The sequence below is a fragment of the Gambusia affinis genome, linkage group LG15 (assembly GCF_019740435.1).
Source record: "Gambusia affinis linkage group LG15, SWU_Gaff_1.0, whole genome shotgun sequence".
Lineage (NCBI taxonomy): Eukaryota > Metazoa > Chordata > Actinopteri > Cyprinodontiformes > Poeciliidae > Gambusia > Gambusia affinis.
This window is the reverse complement of record NC_057882.1, coordinates 365,971-384,460: the sequence shown is the minus strand read 5'-3', so window position 1 is coordinate 384,460 and position 18,490 is coordinate 365,971. Positions and strand designations below refer to the sequence as shown.

Genomic DNA, 18,490 nt, shown 5'->3' with positions numbered 1-18,490 from the left:
TTCAGTTAACATATCATGCTCAAAATGGGGTAGGAAGAAGTGAGAACTTATAAACTCCTACCCCTAAACACTTGAGACTTTAGAGTCCTACTGTCATTAAAAAAAATCAAAATCAAAGTGGCAGTCAGAAGTAACAGTTACTAATATTTACCTATACATTTTCCCATTTTATGCTGGTTTATCTTTCTAAACCCTGACACCAAGTTGTTATCTTCAATACACACCTTATTGCTTTCTGTCCCCATGTGTGTATCTATTGAAAATGACCTCTTTGTACTTTCTTTTGAATTGTGTTAAACTATTGCTTTGTTTTAAATCTTCATGTAACCTATTCCATAACTTTACACAATTAATTGAAATACAGAAGCTTTTTCTTGTTGTTCTAAAATTGCGGATCTTGAAGTTTGAGTGACCCCTTAAGTTATACCCCCCTTCTCTTTCAGAAAATGTGCTCTGTATGTGCTCAGGTAACAACTTTTTAGATACCTTGAACATAAATTGAGCCATTTTAAATTCTACAAGCTCGTCAAATTTGAGAATTCTGGATATTATGAAGAGCGGGTTTGTATGCTCATAATAACCGACATTATGGATGATTCTAATGGCTCGTTTCTGTAGGACGGTTACCGGATGTAAAGAGCTCTTGTAATTAACTCCCCACACTTCACAGCAATATGATAGATATGGTAAAATCAGAGAGTTATATAGAATATAAAGTGATTTAGCATTCAATATGGATATACTTCTACTGAGTTTACTCTGTAAATGTTGAATATGAGGTTTCCAACTGATTTTGTCATCTATTATTAAACCGAGGAACTTATTAGCAAAAACCCTTTCTAGAGTTACGTCCTCTATTTGAACTTGGATTTCAGTATTTTTATAACAGTTCCCAAAGACCATGAATTTTGTCTTGTCCAAATTTAGGGATAATTTATGGTCAAACCATATCTTTAACTTACTAATCTCTGAAGTGACTGTTGAGAGAAGATGCTCTAAATTGTCTCCTGAGGCTAGAATATTTGTGTCATCAGCGAATAAGATAAATTTTAATACATTGGACACTTTACTGATATCATTTATATAAAGATTAAATAAAACTGGTCCCAATACTGATCCTTGTGGTACTCCACAGACAGTCTCCTGCCAATCAGATTCCACATCTCCCAATTTCACAAATTGTTTCCGGCTCTTTAAATAACTCCTCATCCAGTCAGAAACTACTCCCCTAATTCCATAGCATTATAATTTTTTAAGTAGGATTTCATGATTTATTGTATCAAAAGCTTTCTTTAAATCTATAAATATCCCTACTGCCAGTTTCTTACTATCTGTTGCGTTGGTTATTTCTTCTATTAAGTCGCCAGCGATGTTGACCGGTTTGCTCTGAATCCATATTGACTGCTGATAAGTAGCAATGTTTTTCTATGAATTGTTCCAGTCTTTTCTTAAAGAGTTTTTCCAGGATTTTAGAAAATTGTGGGAGAAGAGAAACAGGCCTGTAGTTAGTGAAGAGGTGTTTGTTGCCAGTTTTATACATTGGTTTGACCTTCGCTATTTTCATTTTGTTGGGAAATGATCCTGTTTGAAATGATAAATTGCAAATATAAGTTAGTGGTTTAGAGATTCCTTTAATTACTATTTTAATAGTTTTCATGTCCAGATCATCACAGTCAGTGGAAGTCTTATTTTTACAGTTATTCACAATGTTTATGATTTCTTCTTCTAGTACAGGGTTGAGATATAAGGAGCTGGGATTATTCTCAATTAGATATTGCTGAGTTGCAGTTTTTGTAGTCGGTATTTTTTCTGCTAATTGAGGTCCTATATTAACAAAAAATCTATTGAATTTATTGACGACACTTTTCAAATCAGTAATATTCTGTTCATTATCTATAAAATAGTCTGGATATTTGTTATTGTTAGTTTTTCTAATAACTCTATTTAAAATATTCCATGTTTCCTTAATGTTGTTTTTATTCCTATCCAGTAATTTATGATAATAGTCCTTTTTACATGTTTTTATATTAGTTAACTTATTTTTATATTTCTTATATTTGTTTTCTGATTCAGACGTTCTATGTTTTAGAAATTCTCTATAAAGTTTGTTTTTCTTTTTACATGCCTTTTGTATTCCTTTTGTGATCCACTGTTCATTTTTTTGATTGCTTTTCCTGTTATATTGTTTGATTGGGCAGTGCTTGTTATATAATATTTTAAATATTTTTAAAAATTCTTCATATGCTGAATTCACATCATTCATTTTATATATTAATCTCCAATCATAGGAATACATTAAATAAAATTTAATAACATTGTTATTAATTTAATCATATTTAATCATTATTAAATAATTAAATGCCATCAATAGATGACTGCTACAGTTTTAGATCAAAGAAAGGGGTTACAATTCAACCATTTCTAGGGGCCCCTGAATATCTGAAGGGCCTTACCAGCAGAACTGAGTTTTCTTTGCCTTGACATCTCTGTCTTACAATTCTAGATCTCAGAGGAGCTAACATCCAAAAATTACATAGAGTTAACCCCTCTGTGCTTTTTTGATCTTTAAAGCAGAAGTAGTAGAGCTTATTTAGTAAAATAGCAGCAAATTAGCTTATTTCATAACTTCATAACCAGCTACCTGCTCTCCTATGCTCTGTTTAACAACAGTCTCAGATCAACTCAGTCATCAGCACTGTCGGTATTTCTACAGCCACATTATACTTATCAGGGAAACAGAATATATTTGCTTTGCATTGTCCCCACCTGATGACAATAATATGATCCAATTAAATATTAGATTCTTCATTAATATGGGTTGTTGCTATGTTGTTTTACTGTGTTTCAAGATCTTGTTCAATGTGTGTATTTAACTTTGAGCCCTTGAACCTCCAAAGGTCTCTGCACGGCCCTGATATTATCGTTGAGCAACAGCTGGAGACAGAAGGCACTGAGAGAAGACAGAACACTGGCGCCATCTAGAGGAAAAAGCTGCATAGGTGCATGAAATTACAGGTCATCTTGTGCTCTACTGTTACCTTAAAAAAAAAAAAAAAAAAAAAAACAAGCAAAATCCTTAGACAATTACAAAACTAATAATTTCTAAAAGAAAATGCCTGGGGTGAACTAGGCTTGACAGAAGGTGTAAATACACACACACACACACACACACACACACACACACACACACACACACACACACACTATATATATATATATCAATCTTTATTTAATATATATATCAATCTTTATTTAATATATATATCAATCTTTATTTAATATATATATCAATCTTTATTTAATCTGAGGAATTTGCAAGTGAGTGGGATAATAATTTTTTTTAAAAATCTGCAAAACATTCCATGTGTATTTTGGCAGGCATTAAAACAACAACAATCTATTTACAATTTGTGAAAACAAAGTGTGCAAATACCAGCAAAATTGTCATTTAATAGTAAAACTGTGCAAATTACCGTACAAATGCCAGCTGGGATTTAAACATTTATTGAGGTTTTAGGGATCAGTGATGGTTATAAAGTCTAACCGTAATGCCACTCCGCCACCACCTGCAACTTAGGTTGAGGAAGCATCCTAGCACAGAACTGCCTTTCCTGATGAGCTTGACTGATGGTATCATCTCAGCTGTAGATAAGCTGCTGCTCAAACAGAGGCTACACCATCGAAGATGACTGATGCTACTACAGAGTCAAAGAAGGTTATCAGGCGCACACTGCCTCAGCCTCCTCAGGAGATAGAGTCTGCTCTGCTCAGTCCTGTAAGGAGCATCAGTGATGTGAGCCATGTCCAGTGTATTGCTCAAGTGAACAACCAGGTACTTATTAGAGTCTATTGTCTCAATGTCCACTCCCTGGATGTTCACTGGTATCTGTCTGTGTCACCAAATCCTTGTTTTTCCCTGCATTGATCAGGAGGAGGTTCCCCTGGCACAAGTCCACAAAGCCTTTAGTCCAAGGTTTTGATGATTTTATCAATATCTTTCACATCCGACATGTACTTTAAGTACAATAAATTAAAATTAATTGTTTATGAGCACCAGCAATTAGACTGACCAGAGCAAGAACAGAGAAAGATGTTCTTGTTGAACATCTGAATCAATAATAGTTGATTCAGCTGCCATTTAGTTTTATCCAACCATCTTCTTCCGCTTATTTGGGGTCGGTTTGCAGGGGGAGGAGGGAGCCCCAGACTTCCCTCTCCCCAGCCATTTGAGGCAGCTCTTTCAGGGAATTCCAAAGCATTCCCAGGCCATCCAAGAAACATAGCCCCTCCAGCATGTTCTGGGTCTCCCCCGGGGCCTCTTCCCAAGGGGAAGTGTGCGGAACAGAGGCGTCCAGTAGGCATCCTAGATGCCCGAACCACCTCAACTAGTTCTTCTCGACATTTAGTAGCAGCGGCTCTACACTTCCGGATGACCGAGCTTCTCACTCTATCTCTAGGGGACAGCCCAGACATCCTGCTGAGCTACCTTTTAGTTTTTGAGAAAACTGACATTTAGCATGCTTTAAGGATTACTTTAAGTAAGTAATTGAAAACAGAAGATAAAAACGCTCAGGTAAATGGGGTTGATTATATATTGTTAGCGTAAAACCTTATAAAACACTGTTTGTGACATGGGCTAGATGCATGTTTATATTCAAACAGTCTGAATATTGTTTGAGTGTCTATTTCACAGCAGGGTTTTTTAAAATTCTTTTGCAGGATTTAATCCTTCAAATTGTTTATCCTAAGCTAGTTAGCTTAAGTTTATGTCTGACCAGAAACAACCTTTTTTTTGTCAGTCCTATGAAGATTTCCATTGAGCAAGAGGAATTGTGACTGGGACAAAGAAAGGAAGCCAGAAGATGGGAAAAAAAGCATTTGTTTCTTTTGGCTCTGTGCTGAAAAAGCATGAGCCTACAGTGACAGTGGCAGCAGTGTTGGTGCGGAAAGCCACAAAATGATAGCAGCTGAAGGAGCTTCGGTTCAGCTGGCACACAGTAGCTTGGACTGTGGGGCTTCCTCGTTCATGGCAAAGCACCGTGGTTCCTCCTCTCAGCTCCAGGCCTGGAGCAAGCATGGAGCTGTAATACAGCAACGGAATCAGACATCTCTGGGGAACTACAGTTCGCATATTCCTTCTGCAGAATTCTAAATAAGCCAAGGGCAAGGCTCCATAAGAGTTGAATTAAACTTCCAAATTTGCTGTATACAGCTTACTATTCATGAAGAGGAGGTAACTGATGAGGTTCCATTTTCAGGTATATACCGTGTCCATAGCTTCTATGTTCACTGAAAAAATAGTACTGATTGATACATGATTTGAATGATTCATTTGAAACACCTTGAGAACTTCCCAACAACTGTAATAATCTAGTACTAAATATTTAGCATGCCTAACATCTCTATAAGCAGCAACCTTGTGTCAGTGTGACATGATTGTCACCTTGTTGTAAAAATATTTCATTGTAAAATATTTTAAATTGTAAAATTATAAAAACTGTAAAAAAAAAAAATCATTGCACATCTTTTGCATTGTTTGTTTATTGGGCAAACAATTTGAATATTGTTTGAGTTAAATAACCAATAAAATGAGAAATCCACATGGCTGGCTTGCTGCAAATAAAGAGAAAGTGTTTTACATCAATTTAGAAAACGGTTATTTTTATCTATGTGATTGGTGTGTGAACGGTGCAAACATGCTGAAAGCGGTTGTTAAATTGGTCTGGCGAATACCAGATTTCACTCAATCTGGAATCTCCACTAAAACTCACTACTGTCGTGAACAACAATAAAATCCTAGATTTGACGAAACAAACCCCTGAGGACTCCAGCAAACCTCAAATAGTCAGCGACAGTATCAGCAGTGTCTGTGAAGCACATGCACAATTAAAGTAGCACAGTAAAGATAAAAGGAGTAATGCTGATGAAATGATCAAGACTGCTGACAGACGATGTTTTTCATTAGAAACTACCTTTGCTGGGCCCGAACCAAGACTGCTGAACAAAAATGCAATTATGGCAATTTAACGAAGCTTTCCATTGGCTCAGTCAACCTGTCTATCAACACGAGTGTCCAATCACATGCAACGTTGCATAGTTGGGTTGGGTTTTCTTACTGTGTACAGTAAAACTGTTGATAATTTCCTAACCTCTAGAGCTTTGTAGGAACTTCTGGCCATATCGAGTGAATTGTGACAGGTAAGTACTGTTGCACAAATGGATGAATGTGCCTCTCACTGCAACACTCTACTATCTCTGTGGCTGCAAGCGTTAAAGAGACAGGAAGCTTGGAGTAAGTAATCAGTCAAATAGGAACTGCAGCCACTCGTTAATAGGTTTCTCAGGGGGTACCTTTGGCGTTTCGGTAACGATCTTAGAAGGCTAAGAGCTAAAGTTAAGTCAGGGATGTGGTTGGAGGCCAGCCCAGTCTGGTTATGAGCACTTTCAGCCGGGGGAGGGGAGAGCTCACTTCAACATTTTCTTCTTGCTTGTGGAAAATCGAAAGTAACTTTAGCTGTATGATGTGACTGAACAAGTGCATTTCTAGACGGAATCAACTTCAGACGATGCTATTTTGTGTGCTGTAACTCGTTAAATGTGTCATCTTAGCGGATAACAGTGTTCATCTCTGAAAAGCTGCGTTTCCGTGCTCCCTGTACAAGCAACACAGAGCAGTGAGGGTCACATCCGGTTTACATGTTTAAATAAAGGTCTTAGATTTTAAATAACCAGTCCATATAGTACTGTCAGAAAACCAACTTCCATGTTGTATTTTCATAGAAATATTATTTGTTTGTTTTTAATTTTTAAGAATAGTAATAGTTTATTTATGTAGCACTTTAAAAAACAAATGTTACTAAGTACTTCTCATAAAAAAAAAAAATTAAATCAACTTCATAAATTTCAAAAAGTATACCGAATCAATTAAAATACATAACATTGTCAGACAAAGTGAAATACAAATATATTAAAAAGTCATATTTTAAAGCCCTATTATACAAGTAAGTTTTAAATAATGATTTAAAAGAAGATAATGAAGAGGCCTGACTAATATTTTGAGGAAGAGCATTCCACAAACTAGGATGTGGTTGTCCATGAAAGCCATTCCTCTTTCTGTCACCAGTCAAGCTCTGGGAGTAGAAAGTAGTAGGATAAAAGATCCTTATGATCCTACGCCATCATAACTGTCTGCGCCATTAGATAGATATGATGGTGCAAGACCACACAGGAGTTTGAGAACAATTGAATTTTGAAGTCAATTTCAAAAACCAATATAGAATTAAACAACTACTCTGAAATTAGGTGGAGTGATAGATATAATTGCATACACCAATGCAGAATTTTGTCACAAGTATGTTTGAGTGTAGCTGAACACAAAGTAAGGTGGGCTATACAGTTTTGGTCAAAACTCCTGTATCAAAAAGAACTACCAGTAGTTTCAAAACGTGGGAAAAAAAGATGATGTATTATTTGAGAGTAATGTCAAGTTAAGTGTGTGAGACTCTGCCATACAGTCCAACTACTCCTTAGAACAATATTATGAATAAAAGGTAGGATCTACGCATCCTTGAGAAACTTTTTTCAAAACTTTGGGCACAGTTTGTTAATGATCTAAGGATTTTAAACTACTATGGATCTCTGTGTTACAAGAAAAAGTACTTCAGAAATTATTACTTTTTAACCTGAGGACCTTAACGTCACTGAGACTCTGTGGCCAGTTCTCAGAAATCAGGTGGATAAACAAAAGCAAAGAAACTGTTGTCATCTCCATAATCTGAGTAGACAAGAATGGATCTATTTGCATCTATTGCAAATGTGTTCTTATAAAGTGTTTGCATGTATCGTAATTACATTTTATTTTATCTGTGTTGTGTTAATAATGCAGTAATCAACTTTTTTCTAGCTTCTGAAATGTTAATTAGCTTGAAAACTAATGGGGGCTTATTGTTAAAAGAAGGGTTTTGTTTCCCATGTCATCACAAGCAGTAAGGATTGCCACAAAGTCAATGACTTGATGCAATCAACAGTCTACTGTCACCTAATGCATGCTGAGGTAGATAGATGACCATACTTGATGCAATCACTTGATCTTCTCTTGACAGAAAAAAAGTTTTACAGATAATAAACTGAACTTGACAACATTGTGTTAGAATTAGGAAAAAATAATTGTAACTGACTGCAATCTGTATGCGTGACTGAATTGACTTCATTCACTATATTTCTGAAAATAAAGTGGATTTGTTTATGTTGTACTATGTGACGGTGTTTATTGCGAATCTGCTCCATATTTGAATAAACTAAATTGAATTGAATTTAAAATGAAGATGCTAAAATGATACAGGTTAGATATTGTCAGCATAAAGCCATTTTTTAAAAAGTACATTTATAACTTCAAAGGGAGTTTGAAGAATGTCCTTGTATTTAACCTTGTTCCAGAGCTATACAAGGTTTTAAACATTTTGAAATGGCTTTTTTGGCCACATTTTGTTCAGGTTTTGATGTTTCTGTTTGGTGGAAATAGGAAATGTTGGAGATAGCCCTTTTATTTTGATATACATTTCTTTAGCTTCCTGCTTTTTTGTGACTGGATTTGTTAAGCTTAACGGAACTACTCTCAGTACAGCAAGTGCTGAATGTTGTCATGTGTTAATAAGTTAAAAATGTGAACAGGACCGATGATGAGAAGCTCCGGCTGGTTCCTGACAGCAGTACTTCAGGTATGGCCATGAGTTCCTCACAGGGAACTTGTGCCGTCAGCGGACTCTGAAAACCCAGTCCGCCTCTCAGCTTTGTGATAAATTGTTACTATCGCTGCTTTGGACATGATGTCCGCCTGCTGGGTTATCCTTGTTATTATGCTGTCTCTTCCATAGACATCCTGCTGGAAGGCAGCGTTAGGTCGAGCATTTTTGTGTTACTGTTGCAGCGTAGCTACAATGTGTGTTTAGCCTTAGATAAGCCGTGATAAAATGTCAAAAGCAACTAAGGTGCTAGGACTCTCCTCCCTCCCCCTTCCTCCCCTTCCTATCCGCATCACAGCCTCAGCGCCAGCCGCATTCAAAAGAACAGTTGCTAAAACCCTGTCAAGGCTTTTCATTAGCAGTTTAATCACTGATTTCGTTCTTGTTTTTAACGTATAGGGTTACTGGACTTTAGGTAGCGCTGCACTCTAAAACATGACATGTCCACTTAGCAGGAGGCAGAGCTAGCAAGCTAACTAGCTACTTTATGCCCTGTAACACAGCTGCTGCTCAGCTAAACATTGCTCACAAATGAATGAGGTTGGTTAGGAAAAGCTTGATTTAATCCGGCTTTTCTGGACGTTTTTACCCTGTGACAGGGAATACGGGTGACATTATCATCGGGGAGTTTGACAGGAGTATAAACCCTCTCTTCTGTAGTTGGCGGAGGGCGGGGTGGGGGGTTCTCCTCCAACCAACAGCAAGATGGACTCTGATTCTGCTCGTCTTTCTCGTCATAGATCGACATTTTGCACGGAGATTAAAACAATCTGTGTTTAGAGGCAGGAATACAGGTTGTACGCCATTGGATCTTCTTACGACTGTAATCTCTCATAAGATACACCGTTGCTGCGCGTGAGACACAGCAGGACAGGACTTTTAGAGTAAAAATAGTTCAGTCCGACCGTCATCAGTCGGACCTGACAAACAAGTAAAGCTAAAGGTCCCTGCAGCTGCGCCACCTCGATTTGGACCCGTTTGGTTTGCGTTGCTTTAAACTCATTCGGTGGTCACGGGGATTTGGCCTTCATGTTTTCCTTTGGCCACATGAGTGGTTCCGCTGTACAGCAAGTACAGATGATCCACCCAAAATGTCCCATCCTACTTTAGGGCTGCTACGGATTTTCGATGCATTCCAATAATGTTTCAGTGAAGTAACTTTGAACTCGTCTTTCCTTCAAGAAAGATGTCGCTATGCAGAGCGACTGTAGAGATGACAGTGTAATGCATGACTGAGATCGCTGTCTTGTATTTTATAGGTCATCATCTTTGTATGACGGGCTGTGCCAGCTTTGTACTCATCATTCATTCAGCATTTCCATAATTTTTTCTTCAGTAAGTATTCCTGTTTTCACTCTGCATCCATAAGATAGTTTTTAATCATTCATTGATGGAGTTTGAATTTCATGCCATGCTGCCCAGAATGCAGTCATACACAGTGAGAAATACAAACATTTTACTTCATGTTGCTCATTATTAATATTATTCTTTTTTTTTTTTACTTGTATGTTGTTTGCCAGACTGCAAGAGGGAACACTTGTTATCAGTTCTATGTGGAGTTCTCATGTTCTCCCAGAGTTCTCCCCAGGCATGGGTTTTCTCTGGGAACGCTGGCTTTCTCTTACTGTTCAAAACGTAAAGTTCTTAAGTTTCCTCTCATCTAGAGTACTTTCAAATGGAGTACTCTAGATGAGTACTCCATTTGAAACGCCATGTGCAGTTGAAACCACACATGTAAATACACCAAATAAAAATACACATTTTTTCTCACTGTCTGAACTTTCCCTGTTTTATCTTAGAATAAACAAAATTATTACCAATATAATTTGGATGTTTACATACATTTGCCCAGTGTCAGGGATAATTGTCTTCTAAACTGGATGAATTGGGTCAAATCTTTTGGGTTTTCCTTCCACAAAGCTTCTCAGTTTACTGGAGTTCTGGTCCATTCCTCCTGTCATAACTCAGTCAGGGTTATAGACCGCCTAACTTGCACCCAACCTTTTCAAATTTACTTGCAACTTCTCCATGGCTTTGTGGTGGCCATCCCAAAACACTTTGTTGTCCTTAAGCCACTTTGTAACCACATTAGCTGTATGCTTAGGTTTATTGTCCATATGGAAGACCAAGTACCAGTTCCTCCTACAAGAAACAACCCCACAACATGATGCTGCCACCCACATACTTAACATATACGATGGTACAAGCATCCCCCGTTATTCCTCTAAATGTAACATCTCCACTTTAGTTGGTAATAGGAAAAGTCTCTAAAAATGTCCGCGTGTGGATCTGCAAACTGCAATTTATATTTTATAGTTCTTTCAAAGTAAAGATTTCTCCTTGCTGAGTGGCTTTTTGGTTCATGTCAGTAAAGAACAGTTTGACTGTGGACAATAACTCTGTCTTAACAGCGTCAGACAGCATTTCCACTAGGTTTTTTGTTTTGTTCTGGTGTTAATTTGCACATTTTGGACCAAAAAATGTTCATCTCTGGAATACAGAACCCGTCTCCTTCCTGAGCAGTATCGGTCCAATGGATCCTACAAATAAAACAGGGCATCAAGATTTGTTCATTATTCAAATCAATTTAAATAGTTTTCTGTCAAAGGAAACCCAGCAGATTGCATCTCTATGACTGGCAGCATTCACTCCTCCTGGACGAGATCATAGCGGCAGCGACAAATCATCTGCATTGTGTTTTGTTCTGTTTTATTTATTTTTTATCACATTTACAGAACAGCAACACAAAGTCACCATTGGCTGTATTCGTTGTAGTTTGTCATGTAAATATTTAAAGTGATTCAAGCAGAATACAATGCTTAATTAATTAATGAGCAATGAATATATATGGAAAGCAGTCAGACGGGAAAATTCAAAACAAATCCAAACTTTTTCATACCATTTAAAGTTTGTTCAAGCTTTTCTTCTCATACTCAGGGTGTCATTGAAGGTTCCTAGTGACTCACATGCAACTCCAATAATTCACATTCTATGTCAATTCTATAAAAAGTTGCTATTCCGCCGCTGCCTGCGGTTCAGTTTCAGATTTGCAATGTACTTTTTAATGATTAGGTATTTTCAGAAAAAAGATCCAAAATGTACAAAACAATCATAATTTCATTAATATCATGTTTATATGTAGATAGGATTTTTATATAACGAGTCTAATCATTAGGTATTTGGATTTCTCTTGCTTAGCTTTTGATGTCTTCAAAATAAGATATTTCTGCCTTTAACAACAGCACAGTATACACAGTACGTATGCTCCTGTATAGTTGTAACTTCTGAAACTAAGCACTTCTTTTCAATTCAGCAATTGTCTGGTCACTTCAGTGTAAAGCTAAACTCTGGAAATCACACATATGAATGACAGTAAAGTCTGATCATACGCTCAAATGCATTCAGCCCAAATTTTAGAGAACTCAGGTTTTCTAGAAAAACATTGTGAACATAAACTTACAGTTGCATCCTAATTTTTGACCATAATCACTGACCATTTGTGAATGACTGTTTGAAAAATAGCTTATTGTATTTTGCTCTTCAAAGATCCAAAATATTCTGCTGATGAATCTGTTTGTAGATTCTTCATTTTACAATAAAACAGTTTTATTAGTGCAAAAACATCCAAACTGTCTTTCTTTTAAGAATCAAATTGATTCTCAGCTTCTTCTAGCCATAAAATAGTAAAATCAGTTTCTCCATTTCAGAACAACATTTCTCATTTGTCAGTGCCAGTGATTTATATAGCAGTTACTACTTCAGCTTCAGTGTTGCAAGTTATTAAAAGTTGATGGGATTTTTTTCTACATATAGCATGTACAGACAGTGTTTCTGATGTTAAAAGTTTTGCTTTTTCTTTAGGTGCAGTAGTACCATGAAGAGTGGAGGAAGAGGTAAGGCACAGCCTGTTGAGGAGGTCACTGGCAAAAGACCTAAACGTAAATGCCTGCAGTGGCACCCTCTTCTTTCCAAGAAGGCTTCAGAGTTCTCTGAGGAAGAGGAAGATGAAGATGAGGAGGAGCTGGGGAAGGTTAGTAGCTTCAGTGGTGCAGGGTTATTTTTTTCCTCCAGCCTGACCCTAAATAATGATATGTACATTCACCACCAGAAGCGGACTCTACATTGCAGTTTATGAATTTATTCTTAATAGGCAGGGCTGTGCAGTGAAGATCAGGACTCCCAAGTGCATAATGTAAGCACAGCAGAGGAAGCTGAAGAAGACTCTAATGAACAGCGGGCACGTCGGCCTATGAATGCTTTCCTCCTCTTTTGCAAGCGGCACCGTTCTCTGGTGCGACAGGAACATCCTCGTCTTGACAACCGCGGGGCCACAAAAATATTGGCTGACTGGTGGGCTGTGCTGGAGCCCAAGGAGAAGCAGAAATACACTGATATGGCCAAGGAGGTAAAGCATCCTTACATTACGTTACTATACTGGTGTAGTAAAGTTACATTAAGTTCTACCTTACATGCATACAATTTAACCTGAGTCATTTTTGAGACCAATAATGATAATAATAATAATAATTAAAAAAAGACCCAGTAGCCCCTCGCTACGGAGTCACTTTCTCTCAAGCTCATATAGTATGTACAGTAGAGATTATGGACGACAGCTCTCACAGAAGGTCTCGTCATTACAGAGACAAATTGAGGCTCTTTTTAACCTCGGTGAACCTCACAGGTAGACAGACTAGTGGCAGGCAAAACATGGAAGTTATGAACATATTCTGTCCAGTGTAAACGTTTACTCCCTGTTGTAAATCTGTTACACACAACGATGCAGCCTCCAACTTCAGGTTGAATCGTTCACTCTGTCAATCACTGTACAGAAACCCAAATTCTGTATGTTTTTTTTCACTCTAGATTTGAATACAAATCTCTCCAGATTTCTCAGATACAATCTCCTGGTGTGTGCCATAGTGTCTATTGACATGTGGATGAGAAGGCTGGTCATTTCAGCAGCTGAGGTTTTTCTACAGGGAAAAGTAATCAGATGTTCTAACTTATAGCATATAAATGTAGATAAATAACACAGAGTCATTAATGTGGAAGTTACATAGGAATGATTTAAAACAGACATGTTACTTTGTAAAGCATTTTGTACCATTCCTACACTCTTATAAGATAAAACATTATTACTTGTAAGTTTTAGACCTATGCAGACATACAGCCAGGGATAAAATACCTCTCTAGTTTTCTTCAAGTTCATTGTTCATTTTTATGCCCTGTAAAATAAATAGTTTGTATTCGTTCAGAGAACTGATATGTAGCCATTTCAGAATAATAGAACATCATATAATGCGTTTTATTATCTCTCAATGGGGGAAACTCGGGTGCAACAGCAAAATGACAAACAATCGAAGCGCGTAGATTCATACAAACATAAAAAACAAATGAAGGGCAGCATGCTGTACTGTATTGACAGTTATAAACAGCTCACTCCGATCCCAAGGAATGCGCGCGCAACTGCGTATCTTCAGAAAATGCATATGTTGTCTTTGAGCAATAAAAATACAGCAGACTTTGTGTTTCAGATGTCTTCCATGACTGTATGTAGGCAATATAAAATATAGTAAAAACCAAATATTTTTACAAAATTTATCTCCAAACTGCTCACCTGGCTGGAGAGCAGCAGCGTTGCTGCGTCAGGCTTTTCATTCTCTCTGCTACGTTGACAGAAACAACTTGTTCCTCACTGCTCCATTAAGCTGCCACTTATTGTTCCACTGCTTGCTTGTAGCTTCCATCACTTACGTGTTGCAGGGAGTTTGAAATTTTGCGGCCATTTGTTTTTCTTCTCTGCTACGTCTGACCACACCCACGGCCAATCAGGGAACAGGAGCAAAGCTTGCGTCACCCACGAGCTCCGAAGCAGGGACCTAAAAAGCAGGGACCTAAAAAGCAGGGACCTAAAAAGCAGGGCCAGCCTTGAAAAAAGGCGGTGGAAACACTCGCAAAGCAAGCTGAGTAAAGTCTGTATATGTCACAACACATATACAAAAAATATTATGAGACTTCAAGGTTTGGGACCATTAGAGCTGGACTGGAAAAGGGGAACAAATATCTTGAGTATCTCTGTGAGCATCAGTACCTTCACCATTATAACCAACATGAGGGTTTGTTGGGAGGTTCGCTCTGTTGCTGGGTTTCAGATGACGTAGCACTGACATCACCCAATGCAGATGGAGGGCAGGAAGTAAATGCAGCCCATTTATTTCTGTTGATCCAGCATCAAAATCCCTAAAGTCTGTGTCATGTACGGTTGTTCCAACCGTTCTAGTAGACAGAAAGATGAACATTATTTTTGTGTTTCGAGTCTGAGTGATCTTTCTGTGACGATTTTGCCACTTTTCTGAGTGGCATTGAAATAGCTACTTGGTCATAGTTGCAGGTCAGGCCACTGAAACCCTCCTGAAGACTTTTTTAATAGTAAAGGGACTAATTTAAATGGCTCACAAAACTCAGTGGGAAAACCCATCTGGGCTAACTTTAACAGTTTTGATAGCCTAATTTAATTCTGATAGAGTAATATTGTTCTTCAATTTTGATTTATCTGAGTCATCTAGAATGTGCATAACTAAATTACTGAAAATTAGGGCTGAGTCATAATCTTCAGAAGCACACAGATTTTCATAAGATTACTAAAGCCTAGCATTAATATCATAAGTATTATTTATTTCAGATAATTCACTCAGTTCAATAAAAATATCTATTTGTGTATTAATGAACTCAGTAAACCACTATGAAAAGGTGGAAGACATATTTCTTGGGAAGCTGAAGTCCAGAATTACTGGAGAATTACTATGTTGTGATAGTTTACTCAGGTAACCATAGGCAACATTTTTTGGTCAATTAAAAAGTAGTCTGTTCTTGAACATATTTAGTGTGAGGAGAAAAATGAAAATAGGTTGGCTGACAGATATGTAAATATTAAGGGATCTATTATTCCACATGTCTTAAACATATTGATTCACTGAACTCAAATTCAGTTCTACAGTCAGGATTAAACTGTGTGCCCCTGTGATCTGGTAGAACAGAAAAACGTTTACTAAGGAAGTCCATATTATCCCAATTAGGATGATAAACAGTGAATTGACTGGCCTATTAAATTGTTCACCTTATGAGTGCAAACTGAGTGTTGCATGCTCTCAGGATTCTAGATTCTAGCATTTATCAAATTGGTTTCCTGTAGATAAAAAGTGTGACTTTTTTAAACTTAAAATAGTGAGAGAATATTTTGTTGGGTTTCACTGGATGGCTTAGTCCCTGGACATTCCAGTCCACCAAAGTGATGTTGGTCAGATCTCTTATTTACTGAAGACATAATAAGAACTTGACAAAGAGGACATTGAAGAAAACATGACACAATGGAAAAAAGGGCATAAATAGCAAGTAAAGTAAACATTAAGGATTATTACAACAAAACAAAGCTGGTTTCAAAAAACCAGCTTTGTTCTCCAAGTTCTCCAAGTCCATCTTCTCCCTATGCAAATTGTTTAAATCCTTACCATATTGCATCACACAAAAACCAGTATGATTATGAAAAGACCTAACCCTGAGATGTATAGCCAGCATAGGGCAATGTCGCAACACATATACAAAAAATATTATGAGACTTTAAGGTTTGATGCTCGTTTCTTTGTTGTACGTTTTGGCCGTTCACAAATACCCCCAATGCTTAACTCCTCAGTGCAGAAGAAAAAAAAGAAAAAGGGTGTGAACAGTAATGGACATACTCATCAACTCTTTTAGACCCACAGAAGGTAGTGGATAAATATGCAGTGTAAAAAGAACTATTTATGTTTTTTTCTCTTTTCACCAAATAGAAATCAGAAAAATGAAAACAAATGTTTTCATTTTGATTGATTGCAACATGGCTACAGTAATGGAGATTTTGTTTTCAACAAGATCACTTCTTTTTATTTTGTTCTTCTAGTATAAAGATGCCTTTATGAAGGCTAACCCAGGCTATAAGTGGTGTCCCACTACAAGCAAGCCACTCAAGAGCTCTTCCTATCAGCATGTCAGCTGTCCTCGCAAAAAGGTGTGGTCCTTCTCCTGCAACTCACCCAAGGACTCTACTGCCAAAAATGTGCCCAAAAGCGACAGTTTGCACCAGTTGAACTTTGCCATGGCAGGTGGGTTTAATAGAATAGTAGTAAGATGATGAAGAATTAGATTCCTTTTCTTACTTGTGCCATTCATTTTAAGACCCCACAAAGATGGGAGGCCTGAGCATGCTGCTGTTAGCTGGTGAACACGCCCTCACAAACAGGGAGGTAGGGTCCTCTCAAACATCTTTTGAGGCAAAAACTCACTGGAGTTGTCTAAAAACTGAATTTTTGAGGTTCTCCATTTACAAATACGCTTTTGATTTTAGATTGTGTTTCTAAAAGTTTGACTGTTCTTTTCTATTATGTGCCTAACTGTGGAAATGTTTTCTTTTCTAGATCTCTCCCAGCACTAAATCTACATTACCTGACACAGCCATTAAAGGAAGCTCCTTTTCAGAGGAAACTAAAGAGGTTTGTTTTTATTCTAAGTCCCATAATTCCTTCTGCTCCTTTCTGCAATAAAAATAGCAACTGTTACGTTATTCAGAATTACATAATAAACAGAAAACTATATCTATTATTCTGAAAGTGACAGTTTGATAGTAAATTGTCTGGTGGAGTGATAATTTTCAAACCTGAATGGGTTTTAACTAGTGTGAAAAAGAATGACATTTATTTCTTAATGCATGATGGTTGTCGCAGCCTTCTGTTCCAAAAACCCAAAATTCCAACAAAGGCCGTGGGTGGTAGCAGGTGGGTTTTGGATTTGTACGCACTTCCGAATTGATTTATTTATTGTAAAAGTAGAGACAAAATAATTACTAAAAATGTCTAGTAACTTAGTTGAAACAAAAAATAATCTCAATTTAATGTTTGAAGGTACAAAAAAGTGGTAAAAAAAAAATCATTTTCCAAAACCTCCCATCCACACCAGACATTTACCAAACAATCCTCCTCCCAGCATCCTCTGTGTTCTTCATGACTTCAATTAATGGGAGGGTCTAACAATTAACCACATAATCTGAATAATTCCAAATATAAAAATTTATTACAAATTTTGGTTTTAAATGAACTTAAACATATTTTAACTACCCAAAGAACAAAACTAAATTGGTAGAAATGATAAACTACAAACATTTAGCATAAATGGCTGCAACAATTGTGTTGTTTAGTTCAAAGCTTTTTAAATTCAAAGTTGATTTGAATTTATAGCACATTAACAACAATCTCAGCTGCTTCATAAGAGTTATAGATAGAAAAGAGTATAAATTTTATCTTCTATATACTACAAATCTGGACCAAATTTCCAGAAAACTGCTGAAACTGGGTTCCTTTAAATCAGTGGTTCCCAAAGGTTTTCTGGGCCCCCCTATGGATTACTGTAACCCCCCCCCCAAAAAATAAAAAAATAAATAAAAAATCAACTGAGCACACACATGGTTCAACCAGACATAAACCTATACACACGTTTTGTTTTCAAACTCCACGGAAGTTTATTTCACACTTCAGGTTGTAACAAAACACACTACAAACCATCTTTAATTGATACACTTTTGTGTAACTGTTTTTTTTTATTCATCCATTCCGCTTCCTGTGCCCCCCTACAGTGGACCGGCACCCCACGCTTTGGGAACCACTGCTTTAAATCAAGGCTAAAACCCCAGCGGTTCAGAGTTAGAACCGTTCATAATAAAT

At 37.1% G+C, this 18,490-nt stretch overlaps 1 protein-coding gene across 4 annotated transcripts in view; it reads left to right on the top strand.

Annotated features, from left to right (window-relative positions):
- Positions 1-6,098: 6,098 nt before the first annotated feature.
- The window catches only part of LOC122845335 (HMG box transcription factor BBX), a 28,267-nt gene continuing 15,875 nt past the window's right edge, over positions 6,099-18,490 (top strand). Inside the window, exons 1-7 of one of the 4 annotated variants that reach the window (XM_044141543.1) lie at positions 6,099-6,198; positions 10,001-10,076; positions 12,603-12,771; positions 12,892-13,146; positions 16,678-16,879; positions 16,953-17,020; positions 17,192-17,266. In XM_044141543.1, coding sequence (XP_043997478.1) covers positions 12,616-12,771; positions 12,892-13,146; positions 16,678-16,879; positions 16,953-17,020; positions 17,192-17,266 — 756 coding nt within the window. In that variant the 5' untranslated portion in view covers positions 6,099-6,198; positions 10,001-10,076; positions 12,603-12,615. Of the gene's footprint in view, positions 6,199-8,572; positions 8,718-10,000; positions 10,077-12,602; positions 12,772-12,891; positions 13,147-16,677; positions 16,880-16,952; positions 17,021-17,191; positions 17,267-18,490 lie in introns of those variants that run through there. The other 3 variants (XM_044141542.1, XM_044141545.1, XM_044141544.1) reach the window with 3 other exon arrangements.